Below are 18,155 nucleotides of genomic sequence, written 5' to 3'. Positions count from 1 at the left end.
AATTGCAAGTTGTTTCTTTCTTTGAAATCTCGCTCCTCTGGAGACCCTGCTCAGCAAGTCAAGATAATTATATCTTTCCTGCGGGGTGACCCTCAGGATTGGGCATTTGCATTGGCACCAGGGGACCCTGCGTTGCTTAATGCGGATGCGTTTTTTCTGGCATTGGGTTTGCTCTATGAGGAACCTAACCAAGAGATTCAGGCTGAAAAAGCTTTGTTGGCCCTCTCTCAGGGGCAAGATGAAGCAGAAATTTATTGTCAAAAATTTCGGAAGTGGTCGGTGCTTACTCAGTGGAATGAGTGCGCTCTGGCTGCAAAGTTCAGAGATGGCCTTTCTGAGGCCATTAAAGATGTTATGGTGGGGTTCCCTGCGCCTGCTGGTCTGAATGAGTCTATGACTATGGCTGTTCAGATTGATCGGCGTTTACGGGAGCGCAAACCTGTGCATCATTTGGCGGTGTCGTCTGAACCGTCACCTGAGATAATGCAATGTGATAGAATTCAGTCCAGAAGTGAACGGCAAAAGTATAGGCGGAAAAAAGGGTTGTGCTTTTATTGTGGTGATTCAGCTCATGTTATATCAGCATGCTCTAAACGCACAAAAAAGGTTGATAAGTCTGTTGCCATTAGTACTTTACAGTCTAAGTTCATTCTGTCTGTGACTCTGATTTGTTCATTATCATCCATTTCCGTCGATGCCTATGTGGATTCAGGCGCTGCCCTGAGTCTTATGGATTGGTCATTTGCCAATCGCTGTGGGTTTAGTCTGGAGCCTCTGGAAGTCCCTATTCCTTTGAAGGGAATTGACTCTACACCTTTGGCTATGAATAAACCTCAGTACTGGACACAAGTGACCATGCGTATGACTCCCGTTCATCAGGAGGTGATTCGCTTCCTGGTACTGTATAATTTGCATGATGTTCTAGTACTTGGTCTGCCATGGTTACAAACTCATAATCCAGTCCTTGACTGGAAATCAATGTCTGTGTTAAGCTGGGGTTGTCAGGGGGTTCATGATGATGCACCTCCGATTTCTATCGCTTCATCTACTCCTTCTGAGATTCCTGTGTTTTTTGTCTGACTATCGGGATGTTTTTGAGGAGCCTAAGCTCAGTTCGCTTCCTCCTCACAGGGATTGCGATTGTGCTATAAATTTAATTCCAGGCAGTAAATTTCCTAAAGGTCGTTTGTTCAATCTGTCAGTGCCAGAGCATACTGCTATGCGGGATTATGTTAAGGAGTCCTTGGAAAAGGGACATATCCGTCCATCTTTGTCCCCTTTGGGAGCAGGTTTTTTTTTCGTGGCCAAAAAGGATGGTTCCTTGAGGCCTTGTATAGATTATCGTCTTTTGAATAAGATTACGGTCAAATATCAGTATCCTTTGCCATTGTTGACTGATTTGTTCGCTCGCATTAAGGGGGCTAAATGGTTCACTAAGATTGATCTTCGGGGTGCGTATAATCTTATACGAATAAAGCAAGGTGATGAGTGGAAAACCGCATTTAATACGCCTGAGGGCCATTTTGAGTATTTGGTAATGCCTTTTGGACTTTCTAATGCTCCTTCAGTCTTCCAGTCCTTTATGCACGATATTTTCCGTGAATATCTGGATAAATTTATGATTGTGTATTTGGATGATATTTTGGTTTTTTCTGATGACTGGGAGTCTCATGTTCAGCAGGTCAGGAAGGTGTTTCAGGTCCTGCGGGCCAATTCCTTGTTTGTAAAAGGCTCAAAGTGTCTCTTTGGAGTCCAGAAGATTTCTTTCTTGGGGTATATTTTTTCCCCTTCTACTATTGAGATGGATCCCGTCAAGGTTCAGGCTATTTGTGACTGGACGCAGCCTACATCTCTTAAGAGTCTACAGAAGTTCTTGGGCTTTGCTAATTTCTATCGTCGTTTTATAACTAATTTTTCTAGTGTTGTTAAGCCTTTGACGGATTTGACTAAGAAGGGTGCTGATGTTGCTAATTGGTCTCCTGCGGCTGTGGAGGCCTTTCAGGAACTTAAGCGCCGGTTTTCTTCTGCTCCTGTGTTGCGTCAGCCAGATGTTTCGCTCCCTTTTCAGGTTGAGGTTGATGCTTCCGAGATTGGAGCGGGGGCGGTTTTGTCACAGAGAAGCTCCGATGGCTCAGTGATGAAGCCATGCGCGTTTTTTTCTAGAAAGTTTTCGCCGGCTGAGCGGAATTATGATGTTGGTAATCGGGAACTTTTGGCCATGAAGTGGGCATTTGAGGAGTGGCGTCATTGGCTAGAGGGTGCTAGACATCGTGTGGTGGTCTTGACTGATCACAAAAATTTGATTTACCTTGAGTCTGCCAGGCGTCTGAATCCTAGACAGGCTCGTTGGTCACTGTTTTTCTCTCGTTTCAATTTTGTGGTTTCATACCTGCCAGGTTCAAAGAATGTGAAGGCGGATGCTCTTTCTAGGAGTTTTGTGCCTGACTCCCTTGGAAATTCTGAGCCCTCTGGTATCCTTAGGGATGGGGTGATTTTGTCTGCTGTCTCCCCAGACTTGCGACGTGCTTTGCAGGAGTTTCAGGTGGCTAAACCTGATCGTTGTCCGCCTGAGAGACTGTTTGTTCCGGATAATTGGACCAGTAGAGTCATCTCCGAGGTCCATTCTTCTGCGTTGGCAGGTCATCCTGGAATATTTGGTACTAGAGACTTGGTGGCCAGGTCTTTTTGGTGGCCTTCCTTGTCGAGGGATGTGCGTTCTTTTGTGCAGTCTTGTGAGGTTTGTGCTCGGGCTAAGCCTTGCTGTTCTCGGGCCAGTGGATTGTTGTCACCTTTGCCTATCCCGAAGAGGCCTTGGACGCACATTTCCATGGACTTTATTTCGGATCTCCCTGTCTCTCAAAAAATGTCCGTCATCTGGGTTGTGTGTGATCGCTTTTCTAAAATGGTTCATCTGGTACCCTTGCCTAAGTTGCCTTCCTCCTCTGAGTTGGTCCCTCTGTTTTTTCAGAATGTGGTTCGTTTGCATGGGATTCCTGAGAACATCGTTTCTGACAGGGGATCCCAGTTTGTGTCTAGATTTTGGCGGACGTTCTGTGCTAAGATGGGCATTGATTTGTCCTTTTCGTCTGCATTCCATCCTCAGACGAATGGCCAGACTGAACGAACTAATCAGACCTTGGAAACTTATTTAAGGTGTTTTGTTTCTGCTGATCAGGATGACTGGGTTACCTTTTTGCCGCTGGCCGAGTTTGCCCTTAATAATCGGGCTAGTTCTGCTACCTTGGTTTCTCCTTTCTTTTGTAATTCGGGGTTTCATCCTCGTTTTTCCTCTGGTCAGGTGGAACCTTCTGATTGTCCTGGAGTGGACATGGTGGTGGATAGGTTGCATCGGATTTGGAGTCATGTGGTGGACAATTTGAAGTTGTCCCAGGAGAAGGCTCAGCAGTTTGCTAATCGCCGTCGCCGCGTGGGTCCTCGACTTCTTGTTGGTGACTTGGTGTGGTTGTCTTCTCGTTTTGTTCCTATGAAGGTCTCTTCTCCTAAGTTCAAGCCTCGGTTCATCGGTCCCTATAGGATCTTGGAAATTCTTAACCCTGTGTCGTTTCGTTTGGATCTCCCGGCATCGTTTGCTATTCATAATGTGTTCCATCGGTCGTTGTTGCGGAAGTATGAGGTACCTGTTGTTCCTTCGCTTGAGCCTCCGGCTCCAGTGCTGGTGGAGGGAGAATTGGAGTATGTTGTGGAGAAGATCTTGGATTCTCGTGTTTCCAGACGGAAACTCCAGTATTTGGTCAAGTGGAAGGGTTATGGTCAGGAGGATAATTCTTGGGTGGTTGCCTCGGATGTTCATGCTGATGATTTGGTTCGCGCTTTTCATAGGGCTCATCCTGGTCGCCCTGGTGGTTCTCGTGAGGGTTCGGTGACCCCTCCTCAAGGGGGGGGTACTGTTGTGAGTTCTGTTTTTGGGCTCCCTCTGGTGGTTACTGATGGTACTGGGTGACTTGTCTTTCCTGGGTCTCTGGGTTCCACCTGTTCCATCAGGATATGGGAGTTTCCTATTTAACCTGGCTTTGCTGGCATTTCCTCGCCGGTTATCAATGTATCCAGTGTGTCTTGTTACCGCTGCTCCCTGCTCCTAGAACCTTCTGGTCAAGCTAAGTTTGGATTTTCCTGTTTTGGTGTTTTGCTTTATTTGGTTTTTAGTCCAGCCTGCAGATATGTGATTCTTGCTGCTGGTTGCTCTAGTGGGCTGAAATTGCTCCTCATGTACCATGAGTTGGCACATGAGTTCAAGTAATTTCAGGATGGTTTTTTGAAGGGTTTTTCGCTGACCGCGCAGTTCACTTTTGTATCCTCTGCTATCTAGCTTTAGCGGGCCTCATTTTGCTGAAACTGTTTTCATACTGCGTATGTGCTTTCCTCTCATTTCACCGTCATTATATGTGGGGGGCTGCTATTTCTGTGGGGGATTTCTCTGGAGGCAAGAGAGGTCTGTGTTTCTTCTAATAGGGGAAGTTAGATCTTCGGCTGGAGCGAGACGTCTAGGATCATCGTAGGCACGTTCCCCGGCTACTTTTATTTGTGTGTTAGGTTCAGGGTCGCGGTCAGCTCAGGTTCCATCGCCCTAGAGCTTGTTTATATCTGTGCTTGTCCTTTAGTGATCCCCTGCCATTGGGATCATGACACAAACCCAAACTTTTGCTGCAGGGTTTCTAAATGGAATCTGTGGCCATGGGCCACTTGTAAGACCTGGCTGTATGGAGTGAACTGCCCTACTACCATTCTGTAGTTCACCCCAAAAATAAAAGCCCTTAACGGGGTTTCCTAAACATTGCCTTGGCCAAATAAATTGACCAGGTCCACACTTACTTTTATTCTGCACAGCAAGAACAGCTATGCCTGTGACTGCAATACACTTCTCAATATGCTTCTATGAGCATCCTGGGGTATACATATCGACCCTCGCATATGACCCCCCTCACTGCCTCACACCTGCCACGAACACACCAAGGACTTGGACCTCATGGAAGCGCCCGACACATGAGCACTTTCTGCTGCACCATCTTCAACATAATGCTTGTATTCTTAGGGTTAGAAATAGTGCTGACTATTGGGTTGCCACTCTGTTAGCTCCACAGTACAAGAGTAAATTTAGCCAGATGCTTTCCCCCCGGTAAGGGACGCACGCATGCTGGAGTATCAAAATTCGCTTGTGGGCAATCTTAAGAGTGGTTTTCCACAAGACTGCCATGAGGTGATATCCAACCCAAGGAACTTGAAGGCACCATCGCAAAACCATTAGCAGCGGCAACAGTGTAAGTGGCATAAGCCATTTCTGGCAGTCTTTTCACATATTTTTTAGGCCAGTCTGTGCACCAGCAGAACAGAGTACAAGTCTGACACGTTGTGAATGACTGGAGAGGATGGTGCAGGAGTATCTGGAGCTCAATATCAATGCCATCATGGGGTATTTGGACCATTTTGCATTTTGGTCTTCAAAAATCAAAGCCTGAGCTCGCCTCACACGCCTTGGAGGTTTTATCATGCCTGGCAGCCAGCGTTCTCTCAGAACGTGTCTTCGGGGCTGCTGGTGGTGTCCTGACGGATATGTGCAACCGGCTGTCCCCTGAAAGTGTAGACTGCCTAACTTTCATCAAGATGACCCTGGACAGACTAGGTGATCGTGTAGTTTTTAGTGTCATGTATTGACCTCGAATAGTTTGTGCCACCTTTGTGGTATCTTCTGTGCCTGCTGTTGCTACTGCTGCTATTGTTACAATAATTGATGCCACTTTAGTTGTGTGTGACAATAAGTTTTTGAAATGTGGAGACCTCACAATGGGTCTCCATATGGTATCTGGTGGGTTGCCTGGGGTGGAAGCTGTGTCAGAGGCCAATTATACAGTTTCTATTCTGTGGAAATTGATGCCACTTTACTGCTGTGTGACAAAAGAATTTTGAAATGTGGAGACTCCAAGTTGGGTCTCCATCTGGTGGACTGCCTGTAGCAGTAGGGCTCCCAGATAGGCAGGCCTGCACTTCATTTCAGTCAACTACCTGTGTTACTACCCATACAGTGTATGAAACTGATGTTTGTGTCATCTGAGTGTTGCATGAGGTATCAGGGTTCCCAGCTAAGAAGGCTTTTCATGGTGTCTGCCTCTAATCTTAGCTGTTTGGGAAGCTTTTTGTCACTCCGTAAGGTGTTGTGTATATGTTTGGTTTGGCCTCCCGTTGAATCTAATGGGGTTCGGGTACGTTCGTGGAACCGATCGGTGAACGTCTAAACGTTCAGAGACTTGAATCAAACTAAACCTTGAAAGGTTTCCTCATCTCTACTCCTTAATTCTGGGTGTTTGCAGGATTTCTGGTGTCATATCACACTGTATTTTCTATTGGTGAAAGGACCAGATTGCAGACGGCCACTGCTTCTTTCCAACTCTATGTTGAGGAACATTTTTATGGAATTTGTCCACAATTTGTATCTGTGGTTTTTCACAGATCGATGACCTTCAGCCATCTTTGCTTCGGAGAGACTCTGCCTCTTAGGGCTCATACTCACTTGCGTGAAATACGGCCGAGTCTCGCATGGTGACACCCGGGTCTCTGTCGCCGGCAATTGGGAGCGGAGCGTGCAGCTCCATGTATTGCTGTGCGGCCGCACGCTCTGCTCTGGAGTGCCAGCGGCAGAGCCGGGTTTTAACCAGCGACACTCGGCCATATTTCACTCAAGTGAGCCCTAACACCTGATAGTTATACATAGTAATGTGACTAAGGGAACGTTCCCACGGTCAGTAGACGCTGCGTACATCTGCAGCATCCAATCCGCAGCGGTCAGATGTTACAGCATAGTGGATGGGATTTCAAAAAATCTCTTGCCCACTATGCATCCACTGTGGAGACGGACATGTGGCGTGTCTTTCCAGATGGCAGCATGCAGTCTCTGCAAGATGAAGCTCACCCATACAATGTATTGGACGTGGTGAATCCGCACGGTTCAGTGATCAAATGCGGAATCACCTGCGTTCAAAAGCCGGCAGCGAACATGAGCTGCGTCCAAAGCGCTGCCAATTAGGGCCATGGATGAACACTGACCCTCCAGTTTCATTTGTGCCATGTATCTTTTCCAGACTTTCGTTAACCCTTTCCCAACTTTTTTCAGATGTGCTACAGTTATCAATTTGTAAATTACTTAATTTTGTTCAAAGGAAACATGTCCAACGATCAACTCTGATCAGTTCTGTGTGAATACAATACACCGATTAGAGATATCTAAATCATTACATTCTTGTCTTCTTTACATTTTACAGAATTCCAACTTTTTTGATTTGTGTTTCTTTATCCAAGGTTTACTCACCATATAACCTCATATCGGTAATCGGAGCAATTAAGGCTCCACATCGGAACAGTCTCTCATTGGCCTTTAGAATCATAGACGCAATGTAACCACCATAACCCTGTAGGGAGAGACAGAAGTCAGAAAGTCAACCAAGAGGATCTGACCCTATGCTGCAGTTACTCATAGCAAGCAAGGACAAAAGAAACCAGCGATTTCAAACTGAAAGTTATTAACGGTGCTACGAGCCACAAGCTGCAGGCTGCACAGAATCACGTGGTCTGGTGCCGAGATCCAAGAAGTTTCCCAGAACCCATAGAGTTCAGTGTCCACACATTTATCCAAAATACTTCTAGTATCATCTGTGAGTCCAGAATACTCAGCTGTTCGAAAACAAAATATTAGCAGTGGAGAATCTACAGCCAGAATTACCAGAACTCCTATACTGGGAACCTACAGGCAGAACTCTACACTGTGTAACCTACAGGCAGAACTCCTACAGTATGGACCTAGATACATAACCCTACACTGGCGAACATACAATCAGAACCTTACTATGAGGAACATAAAGCCAGAACCCTACACTGTGTAACCTACAGGCAGAACCCTACACCGTGTAACCTACAGGCAGAACTCCTACAGTATGGACCTAGATACATAACCCTACACTGGCGAACATACAATCAGAACCTTACTATGAGGAACCTACAGCCAGAACCCTACACTGTGTAACCTACAGGCAGAACCCTACACCGTGTAACCTACAGGCAGAACCCTTCACCGTGTAACCTACAGGCAGAACTCCTACAGTATGGACCTAGATACATACCCCTACACTGGCGAACATACAATCAGACCCTTACTATGAGGAACAAAAAGCCAGAACCCTACACTGTTTAACCTACAGGCAGAACCCTACACTGTGTAACCTACAGGCAGAACCCTACATTAGGGAACCTACAGGCAGAACCCTACACTGTGTAACTTACAGGCAGAACCCTACACTGTGTAACCTACAGGCAGAACCCTACATTAGGGAACCTACAGGCAGAACTCCTACAGTGTGGACCTAGATACATAACCCTACACTGGGGAACATACAATCAGAACCTTACTATGAGGGACATAAAGCCAGAATCCTACATTGGGAAACCTACAGCCTGATCCCTACAGTAGGGAACCTACAGGCAGAACCTCTACACTGGGAAAACTACAGCCAGAAGCTTTTCAGTAAGGAACACACAGTCAGACCGCCTACATTGGGGAACCTACAGCAAGAACCCTACCCTATGTAACCTACAGCCTGAACCCTACAGTGATGAATCTACAGTCAGAACTCCTACATTGGGGAACCTACAGCAAGAACCCTACAGTGGGGAATCTACAGGCAAACCCCCTACATTGGGTAACCGCCATAACTCTTAAATAGGGTAACCTATAGCCTGACCCCTACAATGGGGAACCTGCAAGCAGAATGTCTACATTGTAGAACTTACAGCCAGAAATTGTACAGTGCAAAACCTACAGCCAGAACCCTACAATGGGGAACACACAGCCAGAATCCCTACAGTGATGAATCTACAGTCAGAACTCCTACAATGGGAAACCTACAGCCAAAACCCATAGTGGGAAATCTACAGCCAGAACCCCTACAATGGGGAACATTCAGCCACAACTTTACAATGAAGAACCTACAGCCAGAATCTTCCAGTGCGGAACCTACATCCATAATCACTACAGTGGGGAACCTACAGCCAGAACTCCTTCATTGGGAAACCTACAGTCTGACCCCTACATTGGGAAACATACAGCCAGAAACCATACAGTGGGGAATCTACAGCCAGAATACATACACTGGGGAACCAAAAACCATAATCTCTTACAGTGGGGAACCTAGAGCCAGAAATTCTCTACTGGGGAACCTACAGCTAGAAACCCTACACGTGGGAACCAACAGCCAGAAAGCATACAGCGGGGAACCTACCACCAGAAACGATACAGTAGGGAACCTGAAGCCAGAACCCCTACATTGGGGAACATATAGCCACAATCCCCATAGTGGGGAACCTACAGCCAGAACCCCTACACTGGGGAACATACAGCGAGAACCACTAAACTGGGAAACCCACATCCAGAATCCCTACAGTGAGCAACCTACATCCAGAATCACTACAGTGGTGAACCTACAGCCAGAACTCCTTCACTGGGTAATCTACAACCTGACCCCTACAGTGGGAAACATACAGCCAGAATCCATACACTGGGGAACCAACAACCAGAATCTCCTACAGTGGGGAACCTACAACCAGAAAACCACTACTGGGTAACCTACAGATTGAACTTTATAAACTGGGGAACCTACAGCTAGAAACCGTACACGTGGGAACCAACAGCCAGAACGCATACAGCAGGGAACCTACAGCCAGAAATGATACAGTGGGGAACCTAAAGCCAGAACCCCTACATTGGGGGACCTATAGCCAGAACCCCTACATTGAGAAACTTACAGCCAAAATCCCTATAGTGGGGAACCTACAGCCAGAACCTCGTACAGTGGAGAACCTACAGCCAGAACCACTAAACTGGGGAACGTACAGCCAGAACCACTAAACTGGGGAACGTACAGCCAGAACCACTAAACTGGGGAACGTACAGCCAGAACCACTAAACTGGAAAACCCACATCCAGAATCCATACAGTGAGGAACCTACAGCCAGATATCATCTACTGGGTAACCTACAGCTTGAACTTCATAAACTGTGGAACCTGCAGCTAGAAACCCTTTATGTGGGAACCAACAGCCAGAACGCATACAGTGGGGAACCTACTGTACATCCACAATTCCTACACTGAGTAACCTGCAGCTCTAAGGCTGGGTGCACACGATGCAGATTTAGTGCGGATCTGCAGCAGATTTTTTTCCACGCAGAAACGCTGCAGATCCGCACTGTGATTTACAGTACAATGTAAATGAATGTGAAAAAAAAGCTGTGCACATGGTGCGGAAAAATCCGCGCGGAAACGCTGCAGATTTAAAAGAACTGCATGTCACTTCTTTTGTGAAGATCTGCAGCATTTCTGACCCCTTCCATTATAGAAATCCACAGTGGTAAAAACCGCAGAAAATCCGCGGCAAATCTGCACCTGCGGTTTCTGCCAGGAGATGCAGATTTTGTGAGGAAAATTCTGCACCCCATTCCGCAACGTGTGCACATAGCCTAACTCCTAAACTGGGTAACCTACAGCAAAAACGGCTACAGTGGCAAACCTACAACAACCCACACAGGTGGGAACCTGCTACCGTGGCAAACCTACAACAACCCACACAGGTGGGAACCTGCTACCGTGACAAACCTACAACAACCCATACAGGTGGGAACCTGCTACCGTGGCAAACCTACAACAACCCATACAGGTGGGAACCTGCTACCGTGGCAAACCTACAACAACCCATACAGGTGGGAACCTGCTACCGTGACAAACCTACAACAACCCATACAGGTGGGAACCTGCTACCGTGGCAAACCTACAAGAACCCATACAGGTGGGAACCTGCTACCGTGGCAAACCTACAAGAACCCATACAGGTGGGAACCTGCAACCGTGGCAAACCTACAATAAACCATACAGGTGGGAACCTGCTACCGTGGCAAACCTACAAGAACCCATACAGGTGGGAACCTGCTACCGTGGCAAACCTACAAGAACCCATACAGGTGGGAACCTGCTACCGTGGCAAGCCTACTGCTACCGTGGCAAACCTACAACAACCCACACAGGTGGGAACCTGCTACCGTGGCAAACCTACAAGAACCCATACAGGTGGGAACCTGCTACCGTGACAAACCTACAACAACCCATACAGGTGGGAACCTGCTACCGTGGCAAACCTACAACAACCCACACAGGTGGGAACCTGCTACCGTGACAAACCTACAACAACCCATACAGGTGGGAACCTGCTACCGTGGCAAACCTACAACAACCCACACAGGTGGGAACCTGCTACCGTGGCAAACCTACAAGAACACACACAGGTGGGAACCTGCAACCGTGGCAAACCTACAATAAACCATACAGGTGGGAACCTGCTACCGTGGCAAACCTACAAGAACCCATACAGGTGGGAACCTGCTACCGTGGCAAACCTACAAGAACCCATTCAGGTGGGAACCTGCTACCGTGGCAAACCTACAAGAACCCATACAGGTGGGAACCTGCTACCGTGGCAAACCTACAACAACCCACACAGGTGGGAACCTGCTACCGTGGCAAACCTACAAGAACCCATACAGGTGGGAACCTGCTACCGTGGCAAACCTACAACAACCCACACAGGTGGGAACCTGCTACCGTGACAAACCTACAACAACCCATACAGGTGGGAACCTGCTACCGTGGCAAACCTACAACAACCCACACAGGTGGGAACCTGCTACCGTGGCAAACCTACAACAACCCACACAGGTGGGAACCTGCTACCGTGGCAAACCTACAACAACCCACACAGGTGGGAACCTGCTACCGTGGCAAACCTACAACAACCCACACAGGTGGGAACCTGCTACCGTGACAAACCTACAACAACCCATACAGGTGGGAACCTGCTACCGTGGCAAACCTACAAGAACCCATACAGGTGGGAACCTGCTACCGTGGCAAACCTACAACAACCCACACAGGTGGGAACCTGCTACCGTGGCAAACCTACAAGAACCCATACAGGTGGGAACCTGCTACCGTGACAAACCTACAACAACCCATACAGGTGGGAACATGCTACCGTGGCAAACCTACAACAACCCACACAGGTGGGAACCTGCTACCGTGGCAAACCTACAACAACCCACACAGGTGGGAACCTGCTACCGTGGCAAACCTACAAGAACCCATACAGGAGGGAACCTGCTACCGTGGCAAACCTACAAGAACCCATACAGGTGGGAACCTGCTACCGTGGCAAACCTACAAGAACCCATACAGGTGGGAACCTGCTACCGTGGCAAACCTACAACAACCCACACAGGTGGGAACCTGCTACCGTGGCAAACCTACAAGAACCCATACAGGTGGGAACCTGCTACCGTGACAAACCTACAACAACCCACACAGGTGGGAACCTGCTACCGTGACAAACCTACAAGAACCCATACAGGTGGGAACCTGCTACCGTGACAAACCTACAAGAACCCATACAGGTGGGAACCTGCTACCGTGGCAAACCTACAAGAACCCATACAGGAGGGAACCTGCTACCGTGGCAAACCTACAAGAACCCATACAGGTGGGAACCTGCTACCGTGGCAAACCTACAAGAACCCATACAGGTGGGAACCTGCTACCGTGGCAAACCTACAACAACCCACACAGGTGGGAACCTGCTACCGTGGCAAACCTACAAGAACCCATACAGGTGGGAACCTGCTACCGTGGCAAACCTACAACAACCCACACAGGTGGGAACCTGCTACCGTGGCAAACCTACAAGAACCCATACAGGTGGGAACCTGCTACCGTGACAAACCTACAACAACCCACACAGGTGGGAACCTGCTACCGTGGCAAACCTACAAGAACCCATACAGGTGGGAACCTGCTACCGTGGCAAACCTACAACAACCCATACAGGAGGGAACCTGCTACCGTGGCAAACCTACAAGAACCCACACAGGTGGGAACCTGCTACCGTGACAAACCTACAAGAACCCATACAGGTGGGAACCTGCTACCGTGGCAAACCTACAAGAACCCATACAGGTGGGAACCTGCTACCGTGGCAAACCTACAAGAACCCATACAGGTGGGAACCTGCTACCGTGGCAAACCTACAAGAACCCATACAGGTGGGAACCTGCTACCGTGACAAACCTACAAGAACCCACACAGGTGGGAACCTGCTACCGTGGCAAACCTACAAGAACCCATACAGGTGGGAACCTGCTACCGTGGCAAACCTACAAGAACCCATACAGGTGGGAACCTGCTACCGTGGCAAACCTACAACAACCCATACAGGTGGGAACCTGCTACCGTGGCAAACCTACAACAACCCACACAGGTGGGAACCTGCTACCGTGGCAAACCTACAACAACCCATACAGGTGGGAACCTATGTTTTTCATTGTAAGATAAGGATTCTATTTTTCCTATCCAATCCCAAAAAACAGGCATTTCAAGAACACAGGAGATTGTTGTCACAACGCAGTGCACAGCCAGGAGCGTTGAGAAATTGCTGCAGCAACAATAATGGTGCTGTCGACCTCTTGGCAGCCTCCTGGACCAATTTTCTCATCAATTTTTGAGGGACATCCAGTTCTCGGTAATGTCACTGTTGTGCCAAATTTCAGACCCTTCTTGATGACTTCTTCAAAGTGTCCACGGTAGATCTAATACCTGGAAAATGCTTTTATACCTTGTCCTGACTGACAACTTTCCACAATCAGATCCTTTGCTAAGTGGTCAGCTGTTTACGGACCAGAATATGTCAGGAAATTCTTACTTAACCCTTTAGTGACCAAAACCCTGAGAAAGGAGGGAGCATCGTTTAGACTTGTTGAATGCAAAATTGTCTGTCATCGATGACCGGCACCATGTCACGTGTGGAGACCCCTTGATGTGCTAAACAGTAGAAACTGAAAAAGTAGATTTACTATATTGACTGGATTAGTGTAAAAAAGGCTTACTGAAAAAACTAATACCATAAAACTTTAAGGTTTATTTCTAATTATAATTAAAAAAACAAACAAAACACAAATTCAATAATGTAGCACCAGGTCACTAAAAATGTTTTTGACCCACTAGTGACAGACCAGACAGTAAGGTAGGCTAGAAAAAGAAACAAATAGGGAATAAATAATAGTAAAATATATAATACACAAAGAAGGCCAAAGAATATATCATTAAAATAGCCTTTATTTAGATATTGGCAACTGGCACTGCAACATGGGCCTGTACTGGGAGAATTATATGAAATGTAATTAAAACATAATAATTAACAGGACGGACAACAGTATATACAAACTGATGGAGGACTCAGGATGGAGAATACAATGTACCCACAAACAAGGAATAAATATATATATGTACCGTATACCCACAGACAGAAATAAATATAAGAATATATATATGTAGCACTATCGCATGGATACACAGCCATATGGAAAAATGTGCAAGTGTTCAAATATACAACAAATCTGTGATACCAACGATGTGCGCGCGATATAAAAAGTGCAAGGTGCTAGTATAAATAATAGTGGGGTAACCAAACAACCGGAGGCTGAATATATATGTATCTATATATGTGAGCAATTAATATTACCTTGTATTGTGTATAGTATAACTGGAGCAATAAAAGGGGGGACAAAGTGGTCTGTGAGTATAAGAGAAGGGGGCAATGTACACCAATGGGGGTGTAGGGGAAGGGCGCGAATCAGGGAAAATAAGGCAAATAATAATGGTGATGTGCCGCTGTCCTACAGACATACTAAGTGTGGGAAGAGATAAGCGGCTACATTATACCAGATAGAGTCCGGCCCTCAAGGACAGCGCTCCTCGGCGGCACCATATTATGTTCTAGCCTACCTTACTGTCTGGTCTGTCACTAGTGGGTCAAAAACATTTTTAGTGACCTGGTGCTACATTATTGAATGTGAGTTTTGTTTGGTTTTTTAATTATAACTAGAAATAAACTTTAAAGTCTTATGGTATTAGTATAAGCAGTAGAAACCCCCCAATTCTAACTCCAACCCCAACACACCCCTAACCCTAAACACATCCCCAACACCACCATAACCCCAACCCTAACCCTAGCCCCAACCCTAGCCCCAGCCCTAACCCTAGCTCTAACCCCAACCCTAGCTCTAACCCCAACCCTAGCCCTAACCCCAACCCTAGCCCCAGCCCTAACCCTAGCTCTAACCCCAACCCTAGCCCCAGTCCTAACCCTAGCTCTAACCCCAACCCTAGCCCTAACCCCAACCCTAGCCCCAGCCCTAACCATAGATCTAACCCCAACCCTAGCCCCAGCCCTAACCCTAGCTCTAACCCCAACCCTAGCCCCAGCCCTAACCCTAGCTCTAACCCCAACCCTAGCTCTAACCCCAACCCTAGCCCTAACCCCAACCCTAGCCCCAGCCCTAACCCTAGCTCTAACCCCAACCCTAGCTCTAACCCCAACCCTAGCCCTAACCCCAACCCTAGCCCCAGCCCTAACCCTAGCTCTAACCCCAACCCTAGCCCCAGCCCTAACCCTAGCTCTAACCCCAACCCTAGCTCTAACCCCAACCCTAGCCCTAACCCCAACCCTAGCCCCAGCCCTAACCATAGCCCCAACCTTAACCCTAACGGCAAAGAATGGAAAAAAATAAAATGTTTACATTTTTTATTTTTACCTAACTAAGGGGGTGACAAATGGGGGTTTGATTTACTTTTTTATTTTGATCGCTGTGATAGGGTCTATCACAGTGATCAAAATTAACCAATAGGAGAAATCTCTAATTGGTGCCGGGTGCCAGCCGGCAGATCTCACCATTTCATCTCACCATTTGCTTCCAGGAAGATGACGTGGAGGGCCAGGGGACAGAGGAGGAGGGTCCGGAGATGGCAGAGGTACCGGGAGGGCTTGGGGGGCTCCATTTCTCTCTCCTCTTTTATGCTAGATCATAGTAACATAGTCATCAAGGTTGAAGGAAGACATTAAGTCCATCTAGTCCAACCCATATCCTAACCTAACATGCCCTAACATGTTGATCCAGAGGAAGGCAAAAAAACCATGTGGCAAAGAGTAAGCTCCACATTGGGGAAAAAAATTCCTTCCCGACTCCACATACGGCAATCAGACTAGTTCCCTGGATCAACGCCCTATCAAGGAATCTAGTATATATACCCTGTAACATTATACTTTTCCAGAAATGTATCCAGTCCCCTCTTAAATTTAAGTAATGAGTCACTCATTACAACATCATATGGCAGAGAGTTCCATAGTCTCACTGCTCTTACAGTAAAGAATCCGCGTCTGTTATTATGCTTAAACCTTCTTTCCTCCAGACGTAGAGGATGCCCCCTTGTCCCTGTTTCAGGTCTATGATTAAAAAGATCATCAGAAAGGTCTTTGTACTGTCCCCTCATATATTTATACATTAACATAAGATCACCCCTTAGTCTTCGTTTTTCCAAACTAAATAGCCCCCAGTGTCATAACCTATCTTGGTATTGCAGACCCCCCAGTCCTCTAATAACCTTGGTCGCTCTTCTCTGCACCCGCTCTAGTTCAGCTATGTCTTTCTTAAACACCGGAGACCAGAACTGTGCACAGTATTCTAAGTGTGGTCGCACTAGTGACTTGTATAGAGGTAAAATTATGTTCTCCTCATGAGCATCTATGCCTCTTTTACTGCATCCCATTATTTTATTTGCCTTTGTAGCAGCTGCCTGACACTGGCCCCTGAATATGAGTTTGTCATCCACCCATACACCCAGGTCTTTTTCATTGACGGTTTTGCCCAGAGTTTTAGAATTAAGCACATAATTATACATCTTATTACTTCTACCCAAGTGCATGACCCTACATTTATCCCCATTAAAATTCATTTGCCATTTATCAGCCCAAGCTTCTAGTTTACATAAATCATCCTGTAATATAAAATTGTCCTCCTCTGTATTGATTACCCTGCAGAGTTTAGTGTCATCTGCAAATATTGAAATTCTACTCTGAATGCCCCCTACAAGGTCATTAATAAATGTTAAAAAGAAGAGGGCCCAATACTGACCCCTGTGGTACCCCACTGCTAACCGCTACCCAGTCCGAGTGTGCTCCATTAATAACCACCCTTTGTTTCCTATCCCTGAGCCAGCTCTCAACCCACTTACACATATTTTCCCCTATCCCCAGTATTCTCATTTTATGTATCAACCTTTTGTGTGGCACCGTATCAAAAGCTTCTGAAAAGTCCATATACACTACATCCACTGGGTTCCCTTGGTCCAGTCCGGAACTTACCTCTTCATAGAAATTGATCAAATTAGTCTGACATGAACGGTCCCTAGTAAACCCGTGCTGATACTGGGTCATGAGGTTATTCCTCTTCAGATACTCCAGTATAGCGTCCCTTAGAATGCCCTCCAGGATTTCACCCACAGTAGAGGTTAAGCTTACTGGCCTATAATTTCCGAGTTCAGTTTTTGTCCCCTTTTTGAATATTGGCCCCACACTTGCTATACGCCAGTCCTGTGGTACAGACCCTGTTATTATGGAGTCTTTAAAGATTAAAAATAATGGTCTATCAATGACTGTACTTAATTCCTGCAGTACTCAAGGGTGGATCCCATCCGGGCCCGGAGATTTGTCAATTTTAGTGATTTTTAGACGCCGCCGCACTTCCTGCTGGGTTAAGCAGGTGACATTTAATTGGGAATTTTTGTTATCACTGATCATATTGTCGCCATGGGATTTTCTTATGTAAATACTGATGAAAAAAAGTCATTTAGCATATTGGCTTTTTATCCTCATCCTCATCCACCATCTCACCCAGATCACATCAGAGGAGAGAGAAATGAACTGAAAATCTGATTTTTTTTTTGTGATTGCAGTTATTCATTGAATGACGGGGAACGGTAAAAACTGACCCGAATCATGTTCTCCGGGGTCTCAGCTACCCCTCGTAGCCGAGACCTCAAAGATTTTCTGACGCTGGGGGTGCTATACACTTATTTCTAAGGAAGAAGGCCCTTTAACTGCCGCCATTGAAAGGCGTATCAGCGGTCGTTAAGGGGTTAAACCACAAGACTTTTTAATGGGTTGATAAGAATCCCTGTAAATGATGGCAGCCAAGCACTGGCTACAATGTTACATGGGGAAATG

At 46.8% G+C, this 18,155-nt stretch overlaps 1 protein-coding gene across 3 annotated transcripts in view; it reads right to left on the bottom strand.

Annotated features, from left to right (window-relative positions):
- DPP10 (dipeptidyl peptidase like 10) overlaps positions 1-18,155 on the bottom strand; it is a 634,899-nt gene that overhangs the window by 130,522 nt on the left and 486,222 nt on the right. For all 3 annotated transcript variants that reach the window (XM_069732554.1, XM_069732555.1, XM_069732553.1), the window contains one exon: positions 7,319-7,418. In XM_069732554.1, coding sequence (XP_069588655.1) covers positions 7,319-7,418 — 100 coding nt within the window. The remainder of the gene's footprint in view (positions 1-7,318; positions 7,419-18,155) is intronic.

Source organism: Ranitomeya imitator, chromosome 7 (assembly GCF_032444005.1).
Source record: "Ranitomeya imitator isolate aRanImi1 chromosome 7, aRanImi1.pri, whole genome shotgun sequence".
Classification (NCBI taxonomy): Eukaryota; Metazoa; Chordata; class Amphibia; order Anura; family Dendrobatidae; genus Ranitomeya; species Ranitomeya imitator.
This window is presented reverse-complemented; position numbering and strand designations above follow the sequence as displayed.